Raw genomic sequence first — 24,955 nt, 5'->3', positions numbered from 1 at the left:
AAATAAAAAAGAAACTTTAGAGATTTGCCCTGTAAACGAATAAGACACCCTGTCAAATTTTTCTGTATTGCCAGTGAGATTGTTTTGTGTAGGTAATTCTTTCCGAAGATTATGCAATGTCCTTTCTGACTAATTATTGCCTATCTTGTATGTTGTATAGGTATTACAACATTTTTGTCGGATGCTCCAGAAGGAAATTAGGTTATTGAAGGTGTATAGTAAATAAAAATCGTTTTATTATTATTTGTAGGTCATAATTTAATGCAGTTTTCTTTTATCGTTAAACATTTTATTCTGCTTTTACTTATTAATATGACAAATGGAATATTGTTTGATTCTAGATTAAATTATCTAATCTGTGAAACTACATACTTTTAAACAACTTTTATATTTAGAGATTTGTACAAGTACCACTGAATTTCCACTTAAGTTTGAAGAAAAATGTACTTGATGAAGTGATAAATATAATAGTCATGCATGACAATATTCAAATGTCCATTTTTCTCAAAGAGGAAAGTGGATGATGATAATAATAACAAACACAAAATCACTGTTCATTCTACATTACGTACCTATCTAAATTAGACGAAAATTTCAATATAATGTTGGTGATGACTGTAAGTGTATATGTACAATCACATTTACCTCATTATTGTCTGTGCCTTGCCCAAAATGACAATATTGTAATCTCGTGATTACAATCTCGTATTCGTATACGAGATCTGGTTTATTCCCATAGTGTCACACCGCGATTTGTAACACTTCACATAAGGAGAAAAATTCCCTTTGTGTAGCAGTATTACACATTGCAACTATCTTCCTACCAATGAGTAATACTGTTACTCAATGGTACACTGTATTCCCGTTCAGTAATACCTACGAAGTAAAAATAAAAAAGTGTAAAGTTTGAAAATTTGTATTGTATACAATATGAATGAAATCCAGATAAAATAGACAATTTTTTCTTAATCTTCATTTTTTATCTTTAATCTTAATTTCTTACACTTGTTTTATTTTAATATTCGTAAGTATTATTGAACGGGAATACAGAGTGCCATTGAATACTCATTATTCATTGGTAGGAAGATAGTTGCATGTGTAACACTGTTAAACAACGGGATTTTTTCTCCCGATGTGTAGCAATGGGAAACAATGGGAAAAATCCCAAGATTTTAACAAATTTTACCTCCACTTGCAACTGAATTAATAGTGAATCGTTGTCAGTATTGATAAGCAATAACAGAAGCATAAAATATTTATTTTACTAGATCGAAGTAATACAATGATGGTGAACACAGCTTTTCCTACTGCGAATTTGCTTAAAAGACTAACACTTGAATTGTAAATATGAATTGTTGTAATTAATTCTACATCAAATTAGATTTTGTAATTGGAAGTCTTATTATTATGCTTATAAATATTTAAAGTAAGAAACAAGAAACTGCGGAAAACAAAAGACATACGCGCCAATTCCATCTTGGTCTTACTGCCACCTTCGCTGTGCCGTGCTGTGTTGTGGGTTGTGGTAGGGTGACTATCGGTAAAATTATCGACAGTACCAATAGTCTAAAATACTACTGATGTTTTACCAGCAATCAATAGATAGAATTGCGCCTTGGCAGTCGCTATGCTATCGATTATATATCGGCATGAAGAGGTTGCGGTTGTGGGACGTAAAACCTAATTTTCATTACGACACTAGTGGGAGTAAACCTGATTAACTTTTCTTGACGAAATAACCAGTTTTGATACTATTTTCGTGCTACTAGCAACACGTAAATAGGTAACGAAAATAAGATTTTGACATATACTTATACAAGGTGTTTGTCATACACCTTGTATAAATACCAGGTCACTCAGAAAGTATTTAGTTATGATCATTTTGGAAATTTCATTATTTATCCGAAAAAAAGTATATATTAATTTTAAAAAATTCCTCCACATTGTTTTGGTTATAGTTTCTCATAGAAAAGTGCTTTCTGATTGTCCACATATTCATACCACGCCGTTGAACAGACACATCTAATATACTATGGAACAAGTAATAAAGTCACTGATTTGTTCTGTCACTGTCCATTAAAGTAAAGGAAAAAGTGAGAGCACGATAGATGTGATATCAAAAAGCGTTTTAGCAATTTACAAAAGTAACAGAGTGTGTGCTTGATTTCTTATTGTAATAATAACATTCACAAGTTACGGATTCGGGTTTGATGATGCTATTACGAAAGAAACATTATTTTGGAGTAAAATATTTCTTTGATTACAACTGTCAAGTTATCCATAGGCAGCTGTGACTACTGGTGTGTTGCAAGTGGATGCAAAATATTAATATCATTAGAGAACAGTGATTTATAGCTTGAGACATCATGAAAATTTTGCAATATGAATATTCAAACGGTTACTTCTCAGAGATTATACATTGGACGATTTGTACGTAAACACTAAAATAATATTTCATACAACTTGTGGGGAAAATATTGCACAAGTAAATTAAACATTAATAAAATACTTAGGTAAATAACAGCTTCCTGCATTAAGTTTAAAATTGATTGGAAGCACCGTCATGCTGGTACCAAGCAGCAAATAACAAGCATTGGGCTGACACCAATTATTTATATTAAGCTGTATTTAATGGGCTTGACTTATCACATACAATTTGATAGATTATGTCTATTCCATATATGACTAGCGTTTTTACATCTAGGCAGAAAGGCGCACGTGAAGCCAGTCTTAACTCTGATCTAATTATTTTTTTAGTAAAGTCGCATTTGTTCATAATTGTTTTAAAATTCATTAGCATCATTTTTGAGGATTCTACACATTATATAAACTATGGGGCACAAAGTAAGTTTATTAGAAATTAAAAATCTATAAGTCATAGAAGATGTAACTTCTGAAATTGGTTTTCCAAAAAGGATGCTAGTGAAAAGTATTCCTGTATGCAAATTATTCACGGATCTTACTCGAAACTTGAGATGAAGGAGTAGGCACAATGTAGATCGATAGGTGCCTATAAGCATTTAATAGGATGAACTAATAACGAGTTTTCACATATCCTGCTTTTAATGACATTAATTTATATATAGCTTTTTAATGCAGGATATGTTTATTCGTATTATGATAAAAATAATAAATACCTAATTAAAACTAACTCAACCAATATCTTTAATTTAAACAATGTCTATCCCTAATGAGATTTCTATTCACTTGCATTTAATATCAGTCACTAGTACATTATACTGAACAAGATAAACGCAGACAGCGAGACCCGGACAAATGAAGTACAGTAAGTAGTATTGAGAATATTTCAACATAAATATGGAATGTAGCAAACACTCAATTGAAAAGACCCTCTGATTCTGGCGCTCGGTCATCATTAATCTAAATTAAATTAGAGACAATATTTACAATAAAATAGTAACTATGTTTGTAAATTAATAACTCATTTACTGTACTGATATGCATTCTATAACAATAGTCACATAAATAAATATAAAAGTTGTTTAAACACAGACATATAGCCGCTGGATAGAAATTACACTTTAAAATAGATCACTTAAAGAACTGTACACTGCAACATTTGCTCCCGGTGACTGACCTCTTTCACAATATACAATATCATCGAAGGTTACAATCGAAAGATTCATTAAATATTATATACTTTTAATTGTATCTATTTGAATTAATTTTACCTAAAACATACTCCGACGTAGACATTATAGCGTTTTCAGTTCAGTCTCGGGCTCGGCGCCCGGCGGGCGGCGGCGGCACACTCACTGCACAATAAATAGCAAGTCTATAATACTCTCGGCCCGGCCATGGAATGTAAGCGTGGAGGGGGATGCGGCGGCGCGGCGTCACTTGTCGGGCGGCGGCGGCGGCGGGCGCGGCGGCCGCGGCACCATGACGCACGGCGGCGCGCACGCGGGCGCTGTGCGCGCGCCCATGCGCACCCACCAGCGCGTCGCCTTCTGCAGCAGTCCGTCCTTCTTGTGCGGCGGCTCCGTGCGCCGCGCGCCGCCCGCCCACTCCGGCACGTCGCTCACGCACTTGTTGGGCGGCGGCTGGAAGCTGCTGCGCGTCAGCTCGGCTTGCTGCCGACAGACACGACACCGTTAGCGGATCTTTCGGCAGAGCGTCTCAGATATACTTAGTATGGATGGAAAAAACATAAAGTAGGCTTCTTCGTCGAATACATTTCTAATCGGATTGATAATCAAAATTAAACGTAATCACGATTACTTTTCAAATTAGATGATTATTTTCATGAGCGTCAGAATCTAGTTTGTATTCTGTTCAATATCACATCTTTATCGCTTACAGAACAAACAGCCAAAAGTCACAAGACTGAAACGAAATCCATGTAAACGAAATAAGTCGACAATCCAGCTAAACCTATAGCCTACGTTATTCGTCTTGAGACTCTTAGTTGTGACCGTCTTTGTAAAACCTTACTTTATCATATGTATGCTGAACAGAAATGACGTCAGTCGATGTTTTTTTTTAAATGTTTTACAGAATTGAAACGCATAGACTAAGGAAGGTAACAATAACAAAAACTTTGGATTTTGCATTGAGTTTAGAATATAGTCGGTAGAAAATCAAAATTTGTAACTACATTGTATGATAAAAAAATCTATAATACTCACTTTACAATCAAATCCCTTACACAATGCAGCATAATTTGCGTAGATATTTTTTTAGTTTTTGTTAATAAGTAAAATATCTTGATAAAAGTGTGATGGTGGCGCTAGGTAAAGCCATGGCATACAATCAGGGACAAAATATATTAGCATTCTGTACCGTTTCTTCTCTATTTCTAATATGCGTTTATCTTTCTTGTATGAGCGAAACAAAAGATATGACAATGTGTATATAGCAAATAAAAACACTTTACACACACAACTAGATGTACAATAAGCGGCTTCATCGCTAGTGCGATCTCTTTCAGGGTCTTTCTATTCGTTTTCCCTGTACCATTTTCGGTACACATTAGGAGAAACGGGACAGAGCGTTATATGTTTTGCCGCGGCCGCTGAACGAACAAAGACTAGAACCAGCGTACCTGATAAGGGACTCGCAGCTGCAGATCCGCGTCGTGTCCGTACTCGCCGTCCGGCAGCTGTATGCTGGGCGGCAGGCCCAGCCGCTCGGCCGCGGCCGCCGAGCGCGCACGCGCGTCCTGCTCCACCATCTCCTGGATGCGGCCCACCACGGCCTGCAGTCTCTGCTGCTTCTCCCATTCCCTGGAAACATTGACCAACTAATTACTACTTCAAAAATCTGCTTTATATTTCTAGGATTCTGTAAAAAAAGAGAAAAAACTAACCCTTATAGGATTACTAGTGTGTTTGTCTGTCACAGTCAATTTTCTCCGAATCTACTGAACCAAATCAGGTGAAATTTGGGAAGATGGTGTAATCTTATGACCCAAACACAGACATGTAGTTTAATTTTTTTTTTCATATAAGGGTGATTTTCGGTGGAACTTAGGAAATATGCTAATTGAGAAAATTTGGATAGCGCTTTAAATGGTCGGTGGCCGTTTTAAATTACTGAGCTGTGGTGATTTTAAAAAGTTTAAATTTTAATAATATTGTCAAACAAAAGCTCATATGGAGTACACGCGCGTGACACTCCTGGCGACGCCCCTTCATCTCCGAAACTACTGAGCCTAAAATTTTGAACAAACCAAATACAAAATTTAGTTTATTTCTTGTAGATTACAGGAAAACGTACAAAAATTCTGTAAGTTATAGGTAATCCTCATCACGCGAGTTAAACTAGCACTTGACTGTTTTTTTTTTATTTGCTAATTGTCGTTTGCTAATAAGTTTATACCAAATAGGCACTTTATCAAACAAGTTGCCAGCCTTGTACATTTGATCTGCTCTCAGTTATGTTGATTGGCATTACGTTAAAATGACATTTAATGATAGATTAATAATAAATAAACGAAATACAATGAATATTTTATGAGAATATGAATTTTGATTTTATATGTGCTTCTCATGTTTATTGTAAAAAATAATTAAGGAACAGAGCGTTTAACTGGGAATTCTTCTCATAGACTCCTAGCTAACTCCCCCAACTATTGTTGCGATCCAGCAATAAATCCAGCGTGACTTTTGAGACTTGCAGCTCTTAAATCTGTCTTCCCCGTAAAAAATAAATGCGTGATATGATTAATATGTTTATTTTATTCGAGACGAAATCCAAGTCAAAATACCTATTCGTTTTTTTTTTTCACTTGTAGTATGTCTAGCTGTTACCGCAAGATGGCTGTAGTCTTCAAATCATGTTAAGATGCCTTTGAGAAAAATCTAAAAAGCCTAGTCTGAGACGTGTCCGTCGCATTACGTGTGAAGCAGGTAGACAATATGCGGCAGATAGCCTCTCTGTCGCACGAACGTTTGAATGGGACAGCCAAATCCAATTTGGGCGTCAATAACGCAGCGGACGCGCATGACTAAACGTATACATGTGTTCAGTTTGTTTACTGCGAGACAAAAACAAAATTGGAGGTGAAAAGTAACAAGATAATAATATTGATAGGTATGAAATGATAACAAAATAAAAACCGATATTTCAGACAGATTATTTAAATCAGTCAATCTTATGTACTTAACAATCTTGATTTCATATTAGCATGATTTTTATACAAATAGATAAATGTGTTTAATATATCAACATACTAATAAATAGCCTTTGCCTGCGGCTTCGCCAGCGTGAATCTTGAAGCAAAATCTCAGTAATTTTTTTTCAAACATATGATTAAAATTCGTATGTTTTCTTATCTTTAGTTCAATTTCCCTTTTCCCACTACATGTTTCGTCCCTCAACTTGTCCAATTCCGTTTCCTGCTATGTAGGTATCCCGTACCGTTTCCTACATATATTGTGCCATCACGTTTTTCGCAATGCCTCCCGCCCCGTTTCCCACGCCCACAAGAGTTTTATATATATAGATGATTTCACCTATGAACTTCATAAAGATAATTTAATTATAATTATACATTAGTAGGGTTATATATTCTTGTTTTAAAATGGAGAAACTGTTTTGGTTTAATTCAAAACCACTTGTAATTATTAGAGGTAGTAAGTTTATCTATCTTAACGGTGTTGAGATGTATGACTGTATTTTATTATTTACGAAAACAGTGCGAATTTAATGATACAATTTGATAACAAATACTTACACATTAAGTAATTAGTATAATACTGTAAAGTTTTTATTACTTTACATTATTATGCACGTATTTTAGTACTTAGTCAGAATTTATCTATGATTCATAACACATTTACCTACAATAGATATTGTATATTAGTATCAAAGTTTAATTTGTTTTGATTATAACATGAATAGAGGCAGAATAAGTTAAACAACTAAAAACCCAAAAAATACACTAGGTTTTGCGGTAACGAAGAACAGAAACCACAATCCAGACGGATTATGACTTTAATATTACTTCAGATATTCCCAAAGAAATCCAATGATTTTGGAAATTTCGGGATTGGAATCTTAAAGGTTTTTTTTAGTCTAGAACGGCAAATGTGCGGATCACCTGATGGTAAGTGATCACCGCTGTCCAAAAACAACCGCTTTACCAGGGGCGTCATAAAAGCTTATCACATTGGCGGCTATTCAAAAGGTTGTAGGCTCGTATCTGTGACCCGTAACACAGGTTTATTGGATACTTTGCTCGGGCACCAGTTCTTCACAATCACTCATATTTACTCTTTATATAATACTTACTACATTCCACATTCAATATTATTAGGTAATGTTGTTAACTATGGTTTTGGATGGGAATAAATAATTATTCATTTCTTTAACGTCATGAAATATAATACTTACAATGTGGAATGATGGCTTCTGTGGTCGTGCCTGAGGCGCGGCCCCCCCGGCGCGCCCAGCCGCTCCATGCCCGCGCACCCCGGCACTTGAACCGAGAGCATCTGCAAATCACAACACACTACTCTCATTATGTGGTCCTCAACACGATTAACACCATACATAATTGCAATTTTTTTCCATATCGTCCAAAACAAGCTACAACTTAACAATAGCAACCATATATCATATCTCCAATGCTTGATTTTTCCCAAAAAGGATTGTCGTCAGGCAGACGGCCGGTTTTTAACAATTAACAAGGTGATCGGGGCCATCAGTACTTCGTACTTCTTACTGGCCATGATACAATGTTCTTATGGATTTGCGAAAATACCAGTTCAGCCTTGATCGCAATATATATGCTAGTATACTAGTAGTATGTAACACAAGAACAATGCTAAAATATGTTCAGCAGTTTTGTAACTTGTTTGTAACATTTACAAGATTGGTACCTACTTTAATTATACCTATGCTAGTGGCCTATATTGCCTTCGTTCGGGTAAAACCATGAAAAATAAACACATAAACCCTTCCTTAGAATCACATTATCTATTGGTCACATTATCCATTGGTAGCACAGAAAAATGTTTTTGATAAACATTAAAATTTCGGCAAAATTGGGGCAAAGCTTATACTGCCCCTATTTGGATGCTGTTTTGAAGAGAGTAATTAATTTGAGGATCGTAACTGGATGCCCATCTATTACCTACTATGAGCTAAAATTCTATTGCGCGTCTTAGTTGTTATAGACTGTTGTCGTTCTTTCTGTGCTAGAAGACGCTAAGACCGTTCGGTGCTAGATTCCCGTGCACGCGTTCGCGAGGTTTTACCTTTCTAGCTCTAACTTCAGCAAGCCGCTACGAGCGTTCGTAGCTTGTTTGTCATTCTAATCTATACAACAGAGTCCTAAATTAAATCTCAGATTTGTTTAATGAAACTAGTATCTATTATAAATGTTAAAGTTTGTATGTTTCTCTTCAAGTTTCTATTCAATCGACATTCGTGAATATTGCAAGAAATGTTACGACCTTTAAAATCTTTGAAAAAATACTGTTCACCTGGGAGACGTGGGCGAAGCCGCGCATAAAGCTAGTATGTAATAAAAATAAATGATTAAAGGTCATTGAAAAAGAAATCCTCTAAATAAATTAAATATATCTAAGATAATTCATAGACTGTACAATGCAGCTGAATCATTATAAATATGTTGTAAGTACATTTTAAAAATTAAAATTAAAAAAATGTGAATTCTGAAGATTTCGTCTGTTTCTGTGCTAAATTTCATATAAATCGGCCCAGTAGTTCATCTATAAAACATTATTAGTGTAGTAAAATATTTAATTCATTTTAAAACCTAATAAAATTAATTCATACAAAAATTTAAATATTTATTATTGCCAAATAAATACATGTTCATTCCAATTGCCATTCAGAGGGAAGTCCCAGTCTAGGTATTTTTGAATAGTTTTATTTTTTGTAATCTTTTTTATTCTCAATAAAAAAAATTAACAATATATTAAAGCAAATGATAACAGTATTAGTTCGGGTTCGATTATTATGATTTTATTAAAGTAATTTTTTTATAAGTGTACTGATAAATATGACTGATAACAAAATTTTATATTGACAAAAATCAATTTAACTAACTATTAAACCCCATTTATTTAGATAGGTCTGTACTTAGAAAAGGTAAACAATGTTGATATGTTTGCACATTACAAATTGATATGTAATATATAATTAAATCTATCAATTTTTAAATAATTTTTATTACTTGTAGTTTATTTGTAAGCAAAGATAATGTTGTTTAAAGTATGACTTGTAAATCAAGATCTAAGATAAGTGTGGGAAACTCAAACTTTATTCGATTCAAGATTGATTGAACCCTTCCTATTAAAATAGATAGTAAAGTATGTTTATTGAACTAAACATTTTGGTGTAATAAAAGAGGCCCGTTTCTGAACCATAAATCAAACACTAAAGCAAACAAATTTTTAAATTAAGTAAATGGCAGCAAAAATGAGAATCACATTTTATATTTCTACATAAAATAAATGATTTTGCATTATTGGGATTGCTAATACACTTTTATGACATTTGGTACACATTAGAGTTACCTAATTCATGGATTAAGTTTTAAAACACCAACTGTTGCTCCCAGTTCCCCCTAGCTATATTTGACCCCAGGTCATTAACTATCTCAAGTTTAGCTGTGAAAGTGTGAATAACATATAAACTTCGCATTTATAATACAGTATATGGAAAGTAGGGAATATATAGTAGTTATGGAAAGTACTTATGGATTAAGTTAATTAATTTAATAGAAGAATTTTTTTTATTCTCTAATCAGTCAGTGATTGCTTCATCAAAAAAGTCTACTGCAGAGAAGCTTTGTGTTCTTAATTTTAGGGCCAATTGTTAAAGGGCCTTCTTCTGCAGCTTAGCTTAACTCAAAGATCTATTACTTTATACTACAATGCAATAGTATCATGTGAATATAACATTTATACTTATTCGTTTTAATGATAAACCTATATCCTGATACTGCTAGTAGTGATGAATTCTATTCTTGCTGTCACTCTATATAGCACAAAGAAGTATTTATTATTGACTATATGAAAAGTACACTAATCACTAAAATAGATAATATGTGTATAGACTTATGTAATCTTATAGATTTTTCATCTTGGTTTAATACAAACATATTATGACATAGAAGCGGATTATGTGTTTACTCAAACTACAAGAACCTTGAATTTTATGGTATCATTACACCAGACAGACAGGACACTGAATAGTAGTTTGTATAAATGTTATCTAACTATAACATCATACATACTCTAAAGAAGAACAATTCTCACTTGCATGACTTGTAAAATTAATCTTATCCAGTGGATAAGATTAAGACACTTGTTTGAGTGTCCTATATTTGTCTCATCAACCTGTCAACTTACCAGGCAAATTTTTCAGTAGTTTTAATTTATCAAATTTCATTTCAATTCGAGGAGATTCAATAGAAACATTTTTAATTCAGTTATACCACTATTTTTAGAATTAAATGACAAGAGAACTTTCAAAATGAGTAAAGGAAGAGTGTTTAAAAGCATAGTTTCATAAACCAAACAAAATTGATTTTTCAAATGGATTTGGTCACTAAGTTACTAATAAAAGGTGCTACAATATAGATATATAGATATAGTCATTGTAGATAGCATTGCAAATTTCAAGCCAAAACATAATTTAGTTAAGAGTAGTTTGGGTTATCTATATACAATATAGATATTTGCTTTACTAAAATATCCATCTAAAAATATTTAAGTTACAATGATTTGTATACATACAAATATAAATATTTAATCTTATCACTTATTAAGGTTAATACAATTTAATCTTCTGTAATAAAAGTCTAAACAAAATTAGTTCCGGTTATCATTTCAGCTGAAGATGAATATAGGGTGGCATTATGTCTGTGTATGATCTTATATTTGTTTAGGTTCAATAAGTTTAAAGTTATTACATTGTTTGATATGACTAAGTTGGTAAAATAAGATTTTATACATGTGTTCTGTTCATTACTTGTGATTACTAATACCTAGTAATACTAATGTTATTTTATTTTTTAGATATACACCTATGAAAATATTTGATGGGCACATTCACTGAAATTGTTATAAATAAACATGTTATCGAGTTGGTTTGTCAAGTCAAGACTGTGATATGGCAAGAGGTGATTACGGAACTGTCTGTCATGAAAATTTATTTAAATTCACACAAACAACGTCTGGGTGTGACGTCGCTATCGGCGCGCCTCTTATCACTTGGCACGCTCCCGCCGTCTCGCGGCCGTTCGACTGCCTCGGGCCTCACTCGCCTCCTTCACTTCACCAACAACTTCTCCGACATACATTTTTATTGTGTATTATTCGCCGAATTTCATATAATATTACGTCCGAGTGTTCGTATGATACCCATGTGTTTTAGCGATAAAACCATCTGTTTACGATTTGTGTATTATGTATTTTAATCTACAGAGTTATATATGCTACCTCGCAATAAACAAATTACTTACTATTTTTATCAGTGTCGTCCAAAATTTTTGTAGCTTTTTCTTTCACTGTATTGTATGACAGATAGTGATGTGCTTGTGTCAATGAATCCGATGACACACCAATCGAGTTCACCCGTAGTCAAATCGATCACCTTATCACGTACAATAGAATTTTAAATATACACACACTGTCCTGTCATTGACATTGCAATTTTTCTTCAGGCTTCAACAAAATAATCACAGTGCACTAAACGGAGATTACAACACCCGTGAAGCGTATTTACAATAATTAACTATATATCATTCACTAATAAATAAAAATATGATTTCCAATGTAATAACACTATAAAAATAAATTATTTGTAAAATAAAGATAACGTAGAAATTCCACTATCGCGTATTTTGTGATGTAGTTTTTTAACTCTTTTCATATTGGCAGTATTACGCCTGCCATCGAGCGAGTCTTGTTGTTCAATGACGCGGCGGACGCGGCGCGGTGTTCGCAGTCGCGTAGCGGGGAGAACGGGCAGGCGGGCGCGCGGTGCACCGGCTGCCCCGATGTCGCCGCACACTACAATGATTATATGAGTATAGTCATTCTCACCAACACACAAACAATCTGTCTACACGTATTTGTGTGCTGTGTTGGTACTTCAGACTTTCAGACCGATATGATAGGATATGTTGATACAATGTGTGCTGAGTACTCTATAAGTGTAGGTATAGGACATGTGTACATACGTTATGATACACATACATGTACAATTCCACTGCTTGCCACCGTTGTCAGTGTTATGTATGCGCACCTATAATTGTAATAGTGAGCGATGACGCGTTTGTCGGCTTGCGAGACGAGACTGTTGGCATTGCTCAATGATCGAGTTGTAGCCGTAGTCACACGTAACCAGCTAGAGTAACTACTGATCAATTCCCATGACGAATTACATTAAAATATTTACCTAATTGTACCGCGAAAGACAAAAAGGATTATGGTTGGTTATTTAGTATAAGCAACCATATTCCTTGTTTATAATCCTTATCCTTATATATTTATTATAAAACAAAGTCCTCTGCCGCGTCTGTCCTCTGTTCGCGATAAACTCAAAAACTACTTCATGGTTTTTTATGCGGTTTTCACTAATAGATAGGTACTTAGTGTGATTCCTGAGGAAGGTTTAGGTGTGGAATTTATTATATTTTTAGCCGAGCGAAGCTGGGACGGGCCGCTAGCCGCTAGTATACTATACTAGATGTTGCCCGGGGCTTTGCTCCCGTGGGAATTTTGAGATAAAATATAGCCTATCAAGCATCATAGCAATCTTGGATAATGTACATTTCTAGTGGTGAAACAATTTTTGAAATCGCTTTGGTAGTTTTGGAGATTACCTGCCTCAAACATACATATTCACAAACGCTTACCTCTTTATAATAATAGTATAGAAGTATATTATATAAACTAAGTGCGCTGGGATTTACTCGAATCGGTAAACAAAAAAAAAACACGGGAGGGAACTAAAAAGTACCTATTCCATGTTCTATTTCAGTGAATTCAGGTCATATAATATTATACCCGTGTACCACATTAATGTCCTGCACATTTTGCCTCATTGAGTAAAAAATATAATCACACTCATGTAAATTTTTACTTTTTCGTCGGTAGCTGCTGTAAAAATATATATTTTTTGGTATGTTTGTCTGGGTATTCTTCTTAGTCATTTTACAATATTACTAGCTGCGCCCCGGGGTTTCGGGGTAAATAGTACACTATGTGTTATTTCAGGTCATATTCTACCCGTGTACCAAATTTCATAACAACGATCAGTTAGAATTTTTGTGAAAGAGTAACAAACATACATACACACATCCTCACAAACTTTTGCATTTACAATAATGGTATCATGTATTTCGTATATATAAGTACATAACTTAATACCTATAATACGTTTGCTTAGGCACTTAAAAGTTGGTACGTGGTAGTGTAGTAGGTACATTATATTCTTCAATTTTTTAAATATATATCATTCAAGTTTACCTTGACAATAATCAGTAAACATAGTCGGTAGAGCCCCTGCTGCTTTTAGGTGCACGAGGTGTTCCAAAATAATTTGAATAGTACCTATTGAAGTATTTGAAATGTTCAAAATAAACCTTTTAAATAATGTCACATAATATATCAAGCAAAATTTTAACCTAAAAGTAGGACCCAAAATAAAAATTCATATATTTAAGTTACTTGTGTACTAAATGTGTACTAAATTTCAACTAAAGCGGTTCAGTAGTTTGGAAGAAAATAAGGTCGGTTCGGTAAAATTAGAAGGCCGGACGCACAAAAAAGAAAAATATATCCTAATTTAGGGTTTATAATCAAGGTGCGGAACCTAACAAGCGGGGTATAGGTACTATTTGTGGAGAAAGCTAAGAGTAAAATTGAGGTATTCAATAACTATATTTTATTGTATTACATTTTCGTATTTCGTAAGTTTTTTATTTATAATACTGGTAATGTTGGTACTTGTTCAAAGTGGACATCAACCTAAATAACACTATAATAAGTAGGTTTTATTGTATGTATTTAATTCATTAAAAAACCTTATCACATTCAATTTTTACAATAAAACTACAGTTCCGTCGAATCATTTGTTACATGAGTTCCTTGCGATGTTTTCCGTCATCAAAAAACGATGTTATTAAAAAAAATATATGTTTAAGCCAAAGTATGTTTTGTTTCGTTATGTCAATGGCAATTTTTGTAAAGTGCTATAGTGACATAGTTTAAAGTATAGGTATCTACTTTATCGTTAATTTAAGATTTTGTCGAGTCGAGCCACAAGATCATTATTTCATTACTAATCTGACTCGTTTATATTAGTTTTCTGGTGACGGAAAACATTGTGAGGAAACTAGGCTACTTGAAATATGCCAACATTATTAAAAACACCCGCGATAAAAACAAGTGATTCGATATGTAATATCGATTTTATTATTTAGATTAGAACATCACTAGTCAATATTATGCATACATTGTGATTGCGAATGACTGCATGACAGTTAACAATCTTATGACCACTTTGACCTATGCATGACATGATGTTGACAACATTTGAGATTTGTGATCGCAACATTTTGTAACATGTTAGAACTATGGAATAGGGAGTATTACTGCACATTTATCCCGCGAGAGTATAGCACTATATGTTAGGTAAACAAAAGCTTTGCCGTCTTTTGCTATGAAAATTAAAACGTTTATTTTGGAGAACTACATTAATCCTTTTATTAGGTAAGCATTCGTTTGTGAAAATATATAACAATTTAGCATATTCGGGTGCCGAAATATTGGGAAAAATTGTTTTCCATAAGATAAAAAAAATTCGAAAACTATGGGAAACCGCCGCACGCTGCAAAATTTTCGAGCCAGTTAACGGTCGAAAAAAGCTCGGAACACTTCACACGTGGAGTCTTATTAAAATATGGATTTCATACAGGTAAGATCCTCAGTTAAAATAAAGTGTATATCAGTTTATGACTACAGTTGACCAAATAATGCAGAACATAACCTAAAATAGTGTTATTATTTTCAGGATAATCCACTAAATCCTTCCTTTTTCATTTAAAGTATTTTTGGTCGTAAATCTGCAACAATATTGAAAATTGGCGCTTTTTGCCTCCATTGGCAATGTTTGTGTATCTTAGTTGTACCAGTTGCGTCATCTGCGCTGAGCTTGGCATAATAGTTGATCTGAGATTTCATTACACACACAGACTACACAGAATGTATTTAATTAATGTAAATAGTTTGAGCTTTTAAATTTGATGTAATCTCATAACCAGTTAATTTTTATATGAAAAACCAAATTATCTCCACACCAAAAATGACCTCAGACAAACACACTTTGACATTTATATAGTTTAGCTGGACTATTATGACACTTCTTCAGGTTTTTCAAATCTTCGATTTTTATACTTCAACAGAAAATGCTCATCAGACTGAACAAATTTTGTTAACGCTTCATTTCTATGTTTTCTATAGTTTAGCTGAGCCATTGTGGTTCTCCATAAGTTGTTACAGATTTAAAAATCATTTATAACCTATATGTTGCTTAATAGCTATATAACAAAAAAAGTTTCATTCGAATGCGCCTGATGGAGAACAATGATGGTACAGCTAATAACTATAGGAAATATAAAAATTACGCCTTAACAAAAATGGTTCAGCCTGATGAGCATTTTCTGTTGAGATATAAAAATCGAAGATCTGGAACACCCATGATGGTACGGCTAAACTATAGGAAATATAGAAATTACGCCCTAACAAAATTTGTTCAGCCTGATGAGCATTTTCTGTTGAGGTAAAACAATCAAAGATCTGGAATACTTTATGCAGACCCAAGGTGGCACAGCTACAGGACATATAGAAATTACGCCTTAACAAAAGTTGTTCAGCCTGATGAGCATTTCCTGTTGATGTATAAAATCGAAAATCTGGAACACCTGAAGAAGAGTCATAATGGTCCAGTGAAACTATAGGAAATATATATTTCAGTCGTATGAGCATCTTCTTTATAGGTATCGTTACATTTATCTGTACAATTAAATTTCTCTAAAAATTGTTCAACCACGCGAACGAAGTCGCGGGCATCGCTAGTTTTCAATATTTTTGAAGATTTACGACTAAAATAACTTCTTTGCAATCGTGGTGCGAGTTTAAAAGAAAAAAAGAAGGATTTAGTGGATTATGGAATAGGATTCAGAACACAGTGTTAAATACAAGACGAATTTTCTAAATGATTCAAGTCCATTGTAAAACACAATACCTTTATTATAAATTATTGCACACTATTGATATCACATTGCACTCCTTATTTGTGGGATTGGGATATGTAGGTATATTATTTTCGACAACCACTTCTTCAACATAATTAATCACTTCCACCCATAAACTATTCAAATCAAAAATATAAACACAAAAAACCGTCTATCGGGTTAACTTCATATACGACGACACATATTATTTGATTTTTAGCTTCACGTTTAGCAGCTCTTTGTCGCCTTTGAGTGCACTTTGACCAGTGATGGGATGAGTGCTTTTATTAGATCAAAACCAATCGACGGTGGGTGCGGACTCGCGCGCGAAGTTGTTAATTTTGATGAAGCTGAATAACTGAATAATTTGCCGATTGCATGGTCCAGTACCGGCGACGCATCTTTCAAATGTATGCCTTATCAACTTTTGATGGTAGTTTCTGCGACTACCATGGTTGTCACGGGATTTCAGTTTTAGACCATGAGAAAACTGAAGTAACCGACCTTCAGTTTTCTCATGGTCTAGAACTGAACTGGTCCTGAAAATAATAATACCATTTTAGGTTACGTTCTGCATTACTGTGGTGATAAACTGATAAACATGATTTTGACTGAAAGCCTTACCTGTATGAAGTCCATAATTAAGTCGTCAGTGTGAAGTGTTCCGAGCATATTTTTGACCATTTACTGGCTCGAAAATTTTGCAGCGTGTGGCAGTTTCCCATGGTTTTTGAAGATTTTTATTTTTTGGAAAACGTCGTTTCCCAATATTTCGGCACCCGAATATGCTACATTGTTGTATATTTTCACAAACGAATGCTTACATAATGAAAGGATTAATAAAGTACTCTAAAATAAACGTTTTAATCGACATAACAAACGGCGGCAAAGCTTTTGTGTACCTAACATACAATACTGTACTCTGGCGGGATAAATGTGCAGTAATACTCCCTATTAGTAGGTACTCCGTTGTACAACGGAACGTAGAAGTACTTACTAAATCCATGATTAGTACCTAGGTACTACCTACTAATTCCATGACTGAAACATCAAATGCGTTTTGGAGATTTATGTCCAGTTGATAGGTATCTCTTATCTAAATACTGATTGATGTGGAATTCCGTACATTCATAAATCAAAAAACGGTAGGAAAAAATTACGGAAAACTCGAAAGAAGTGCAACGTCATTGCAATGACTATTATGCATGGAATTAGTAGGTACTCGGAAGAAGTACTTACATCGAAGTACGAAATCCATTCTATTATTTATTTATCCAACTAGATTAATCATAACTAATTTGAACTTAAATAAAATCTTAAACTTAAATAAAATAAAAACTTAAAAAAAAATGTAACACGTTCCAAAACGTCCGAGGTAAAAAAAAGGTACATGCGCATTTAATACTTGTACTATTTAAGTATTATAGTAGTATCATTTAATTTTGTTCATTGAACCGATCATTGAACTATCTAACTGTTAAAACGCGTGTTTCTCTCTATCTCTCATCTACTAATATGTTCCCTGTAGTTCACGGTTTCAGCGCAGACCGGTTATACATCCTACTGTACCTACTGTACTACTAGTATCTAATAAATGTGAGAATAATTAACAAAATAATGAATGAACTTGTGATTTCATCTTTCTTCGCCTTCTGCTGCCCACGACCGCTCTGAAATATTTAGGTGTTACACTCACGGGGTTGGCTGCGGCGGAGGCGGCAGCAGCGTGCCGACGTCGGCAGTGCGGGCGCGCCAGGGCGCCAGCCGCGCACAGTAACACAGCAGCACCGATGCATGCGCCTGCCCACCACCACTCTGAAATCGACAACATTTTTTTATATTTCTTTTTGTCAGACGGTCAGCTGACCGTATCGTGTGTTTATTATGTAATATAATAGATTATTATTATTGAATTTTATAATGTATTTGTTTATGTAAGTAATGTGAATTAATTGATATGATCCTATATTGGTCGAAAAAATTAATAGATTTTATTAAGTATTTTTGGGATAAAAATATTTTTTCAGGCCACAGGTGTGGAATTTATGTGCTTATTTAGTTTTCAATACTGATAAATCCCGTCAAAAAGCACATACAATTTTCTTATACAGGTCGGTTGCGGAAAGCGGTATGATTTTCCATTGTAGCTATGCGCTACGTCGTAGACCTTCTACGCCGCGCTCTGTAGTTCGTATACCGGAAAACGTTATATACCTACAACTTTTTCGTAAACTGAATACATTTTCATCGAAAGTCATAGAGGTAGACCAAATGTCAACTTTTGGATTTATAAGTAATATTTGTCATCAAAGATTTAGGAAGGGCCTCGTGCGTTAATATTTGTACATTTATGTTTAAACTCTGAGGTCTAAACATGTCACCCAGGTGTAAAGCACGGGCCTGGATTCGGTTGTTTTCAATATTTTTTCTTTGCTTGAGCTATTAAGATGATATAATCTATATTTTATTAACTTTAAAAGGCTAATGAGTAATTTTACACTAGTTTTATAATGTTTAAAAAGTCAATACATATAGATTTTTTATTTTATTTTTAAGAATGTGTACACCGGTGCTTTTCTTACTGTCTCTATTAAAAAGAAGGCGGGAGCCATGGTGCGCCTCGATCTTGTGAAGAAGTCTATGATCATGAGCTTCTGTATATTTTTTACCACATCGGGTGGTTCGCAGAGCGTTTCGACCGTTGCGGCTGCGCGGTCTTTACAATCCGTCAATTTTCTTGAGGAAGGAATTAATTCCAATTCTTGTCTTTGTTAAAATTTTAATTAATATAAAATTGAAACGCTCTGCGAACCACCCCATCACTACTTGTACATAGGTCCCGGAGCGCGGCCGCGCGGGGCCCTTCTAAATCTATGGTCCCGGTGTAGATCGTCATTTGTTCCGTACCATGGTGCAGTATATTGTGGAATCCCTGAATGCATTCAGCACGGCTGGTTTTGGTTTCAGTTCCACATCTGAATTTCATAAACATGTACATGAGTTATACGATATATAGTAAGATAGAACTGTGTAAGTGTATAACATGAATAATTATTGTCAATGACTTTTCGGCCAGTTTTTATCACAATGTATGTATGTAAGTATGTAATATGTATATAACACACACAGTATGTAAGTATGTAATATGTATATAAACTATAATTTTTAAATGAATCATTTTATTTTTATAAATATTTACATCGAAGTATAATTTAAACTTTACACAGGTCAACAATTCAGAATAACGCTAGTGTGATGATAGGAAATATTATGTAAATTGGAGCACACACGAAGTACACCTAGATTGTGCATTATGTGCGGTTCTATTTTTGCAATGGAGTTTGTTTGCGTGGTCGCGCTAATTTTAGCAAATCTTAATCGAAATATCTCGCTCAACAAGCTTGCAGAGTCGAATGCGGGCACGCGCTGTGGCGCTCTACTCAAATGTTGTTTTAACTTATTTCTTTACTCGATCTATAACGTTGGAAATTTCGCTAAATATACCGCTGTTTAAAAATTAGAAATATCACGACTTGATTATGTATCTATGTATGTATTATATTAATACCGCTAGACGCTGGTATGGCCACGCAGTGCGGTAGCGTGGTCCAATGCCGCCTCGGGCAGAACAATAATTTGCCGTCCATTTGACGACACACTTGAGTATTTCTACAACTCGCGCGTAACTGACAATATTAAATTGTACGGTCGACTGCTAAAGTCCATACACATGGGCAAGAGTTGGGCAATGAGTGAGCATGGTTCCGCGGTGGTTCTTTTCAAATAGGGCCTGAAGCAGGCCATGTCCCACTTGATAAGTACTTAAAAGCCACCAGGGGCGATCCTCTCCTCTGCCCTCCTTGCATTACGCGACTCACGTCTATGATTTGACTACATTTTTAGAATCCCTAGAAAGTGCTGTAGCTGCCCGCCGTGTAAGCTGATGAAGCCGATGAAGTGGCATGATGACAAGAAAATATTTTGCATTCAATGGTGTAGCATTTATAAATTTGTTATCGACACGCCAAAAAGAAGCAACCTCCTAGCTAGTTCCTGCCTCCCATTGGCTGCGTAGTAGATCACATATTGTCATTATAAATTATAAGCTTTATTACCTGCTAGCTAGTTTCCAATGAGTTATATCGTAACGATTAATAATTTTTCATTGTAATCGTAGGAATAAGATGTTACTATAAGAGTGCAGCGGTAGGTGTCTTAGTATCATCTAAATATACTTAGGCAGGATCATTGAGAAAGCATGATGTGTTTTATTTATTAGGTACGCTTACGATGCACTACAAATCGCTCAGAAAGCAAGCGGTGCACCTGCGCAAGCCGGATGCCCATTATTATGATGGTCGACTTCTCCCCGTTGAAGGTTGCCGTGAGAGGCGAGAGGGCCAAAACAAACGGCATGCGGTCGCGCGTACTCGAGAAAAATTCAACATCGTTCGCCGAAGAATGCACGGTTTGGTTATTTTTAGAGGTTGCGAGGAGCGCGGGGGCGGGAACGTCGTCTGGTGTCGGTCTGCCGGGGCCTGCCACCGATCACCGAAATAACTTCTCCAGCTGGCGGTACCTGACACGTGGCGATGGCGAGCTTTCCTTCAACACCTTACCTGAACATGTGACTCCATGGTGAGCAGCCTCTTCAGCATTTTTCCACCCAAAATTGTGGTAGTTTTGAAATCCTTGTGAATTTTTTAAATGGTTTAATTTAGCCTCATTTTCAATCCTCAATGTGTTAAAACATTTCATTAATGTGTGAATGTAGGCACTTCTTAATAATAGTCCGGATTTTCAAGGTAGTCCGATGAACCGCGGTACAACAAGCTGCCAGCGAAAATAACGATTTCTCTAATTTTCCGTTCTGGAAAATGTAAACTTGTGTAAGTACTTGCAAGTTGTCTACGGCCATATCACTAATATATAATAATTCTGAGGCCTTATACGTAGACAACTAATTGAAATATTCTTACCTTTTTTTTACTCTTACTTTAACTAAGGTAGGGTTTCAAACAAGGCTCTGTTTACATTGACTAAATATGTACTTTACTGCATACTTAATTATTTTCGTAAATAGAATTATGTGGTTCTTTACAATTCCATTTTATTAGGTACATTTTGAGTGAAAGCCTTAGTTTATACTATGTATAAATTAATACCCGTAATACTAACGAACATCAGCAGTCTTCATAATATGTAGGAAAACTGCGAATGAAAGCAAATATCTCACTCAGTATCTTTAAATCAGACGCATAGTAATGAAATAGCTTCACTATAATACATAGATTTAGATTGTAGACGGTCAAGAATATTAGGTAGGCATGTAGTGTGGTTGTCAGATAATGAGAGCATCGGGCAGGGCGAGTCACGCAAGTGGCACGCGTGCATATCATACCGACGCCGATGGAAGATACCAGTATGTAGACACTCGTTAATTGATATCATATAGGTTCTCCATATATTTTATAAATACCTCATTCCCGTTAATACACAATATTATAAAATCTACTTTATATATAACTTGATCAAACATTCGTGTGTATTTGTACGTAGCGTTATTAATTTAAAATATAGTGTCCTCAAATAAATAAATAAACATTTGACACCTCTTGTGTTGTTAATTCATTCATTATCCTGAGGATTACAATTCCAATACGAAAAACAATAGACATTTTTTTTGTACAAAAAATCTAATGTTTTGTAGAAAATACCTTATATTTATTTAGGTAAATATTGTCACTTATAATATTGAAATAAATGATAGTTAAGAGAAAACAAAACACATGTTTGTGGAATAGATATGTGCATGCACACGTGCACTAGGTAGGTACGAGTACGTAATGTACATAGGACTTTGTAAGATAAAAGCAGGGGTACCTAATCTAATCTAGTTTTGTGAATTTATAATAGAGTGCATATCGTACGCAGGAACTTATTGTCTTTTATCAGTGTCCAAAAGTTATTGCTCGAAGAATTATATAAACGTGTGATAGGAAGATGATATGTAGTGATTACTAACGAGCAAGACTAACTTTATAGAATAGTATACAATACACAGCCTGAGATAAAAAATAAATGAAATTAATTATATTATTTCATAACTAATTTTTGCCCGTATATAATTTTCGTCTATATATTGTGCGATGAAACCTGTGCTGTCTAACTGTGAAAACCGTGATGCGCGAACCAACATACAGACAGATAGACAAAATTTCTAGAAGAAATCGTTTTGACTTATATTATGTTAGTCCCATAAAGACCATTATTATTCTTCTATGATTGTGATGGCGTCGCCTGTGGATCGAGGGGTCTATGAAGTTAGTTTTGAGACGCGTATACCTATTTCATATTATCTGATTATATTTCCTATTTTACTCATATTTTTACAGAATATAAGCAGTTAGGTACAATTTACAAAATTGCATAAAAGCTGGAACCAAAAAGAAATATTTTTAGTAGGTAATTACTTTTATCGAATTACTTTAATCCATTATCAAGAACACGTGAATTTGCCTAAAAATAAGTATGTAATGCTTACCAATAAATTATTTAATGATGATTAGGTCAAAGCATAGCTGATACAGAGCAAAATCATTGGGTCAGAGGTTGAAATTTATACCAATGTTTCATCACGTTTCGTGATAAATGTATCGGTAGTATACGTTTTTTATGGGATATACCAGTAGCTAGTGTGGGTGTATCGTCGTATGTTATATATTCCAACATTAGGCTATTTTATTACACTACAAGTTAAATCGGTTATATAGTAGATGGACTTTGTATGATGTCGGAGTGACATCACTATTTATTTTTTTGTTATTTTAAGATATAAAAAATATAATTATTCTATACTTATATATTTATTTTATTCTAGGTCATCTCTATCATACTAGTGATCTAAATAATTAGTGTGCAGTTTTCTTGACGATGTTTTACATCACCGAACAAATGAAAACTACTAACTATAGGTATACATGAGTCAGATTAATATACAAACTGTTTTTTTCTTTTTAAAGATATTTATTAAAACTAACTACACATTAGGATCTAGCCTAATAGCAATAGCAGACTAATAAGTAAATTTACATTGGTCTAGTTCTATAAAGCACATAGTTTAAGAATGTGTCCATCGGCACTATTTCTTAGTGTCTCTATTAAGGTGAAGGCACTTTGTTCTTGTGTTTTTGTTTACACTAACACATAGTATTATCATTTTTTGTTATTACTTTTTTATCACTATCACGACACCAAATCAGACGGTTTAGTCCATAATCTTCTAACTGTTCTGTCCGTGGTGTCGAGGAGCTAGATCGCTTCAACGTTCACATGGTGAAGCAGCCTATGTTCATATGTGCTTCGGCGTATTTTTTTATCAAATCGCTAACTGTACAATCTGTACATTAAGGTCATCATTTCTTATTCGCTACCTATATATTGTTCGCGTTTATTTGTGAAATTGACGTAGATAGACATTGACTCGATGAGCTGTATCCGCCAACACTTTGTCCAATCGTGAAATACAAAGTCATGTGGCACGAGTTCGAAACTGGGGTCTTACGATCTCATCACCACAGTTTCACAAATATTTACAATCAGTCATCACCTTACTTATACTTATCACTAAAATAATATATGAATAGCTACATTCTGGGCCAAAGTCCGTTGTGGACGTTTATCTAAACGGTACAAAGTATCTGAATACAAGAAATATCTTTTTCGTATGTTTTCAGGGTCAAATTCTATATATAAAAATCTATTCTTCCTAAACCCCATGACCAGCATTGCAGCAGTTAAAATAAAATCTTGATATTTTTTTGTAACTTTTTGTTTATTGAACTAAAAATAGTTTTTATAAAAGTCCATTTTATACAATAATCACTACTATTATATAAAATGGAAGCTTTATAATAAAAACGATGGGGTTTAGGAAGAACATGTGAATGAGGATTTTTATCAATTACGGGGGGATTTAATGAGACGCTTGCTTTTTGCTGTCTCAATGTAATCCCTAATTTGAGAGAGACAAATTTTCCTTGAAAATACGATATTTGGTGACGATATTTGACATTCACAAATATGTCGTTAGATAACATGGTATGTACATATATCCGAGTATATGCCAGCTACTTCTCCCTACCTATTCTATCATATTTCTTTCTACTAATAAGCCTAGCCGATATCTGAACGTGGCCTTAAGATTATCGCAAA

General features: G+C 34.4%; 1 protein-coding gene across 2 annotated transcripts in view; it reads right to left on the bottom strand.

Annotated features, from left to right (window-relative positions):
* Positions 1–232: 232 nt before the first annotated feature.
* LOC128672848 (uncharacterized protein) overlaps positions 233–24,955 on the bottom strand; it is a 36,896-nt gene continuing 12,173 nt past the window's right edge. Inside the window, exons 2-5 of one of the 2 annotated variants that reach the window (XM_053750307.2) lie at positions 18,438–18,556; positions 7,858–7,975; positions 5,066–5,246; positions 233–4,094 (exon numbers count right to left, since the gene is read on the bottom strand). In XM_053750307.2, coding sequence (XP_053606282.1) covers positions 3,858–4,094; positions 5,066–5,246; positions 7,858–7,975; positions 18,438–18,556 — 655 coding nt within the window. In that variant the 3' untranslated portion in view covers positions 233–3,857. The remainder of the gene's footprint in view (positions 4,095–5,065; positions 5,247–7,857; positions 7,976–18,437; positions 18,557–24,955) is intronic. The other variant, XM_064436216.1, reaches the window with a different exon arrangement.

This window comes from Plodia interpunctella, chromosome 10, assembly GCF_027563975.2.
Source record: "Plodia interpunctella isolate USDA-ARS_2022_Savannah chromosome 10, ilPloInte3.2, whole genome shotgun sequence".
Taxonomy (NCBI): domain Eukaryota; kingdom Metazoa; phylum Arthropoda; class Insecta; order Lepidoptera; family Pyralidae; genus Plodia; species Plodia interpunctella.
Note: the sequence above shows the minus strand (reverse complement) of the source record. Positions and strands in the feature narration are given on the sequence as shown.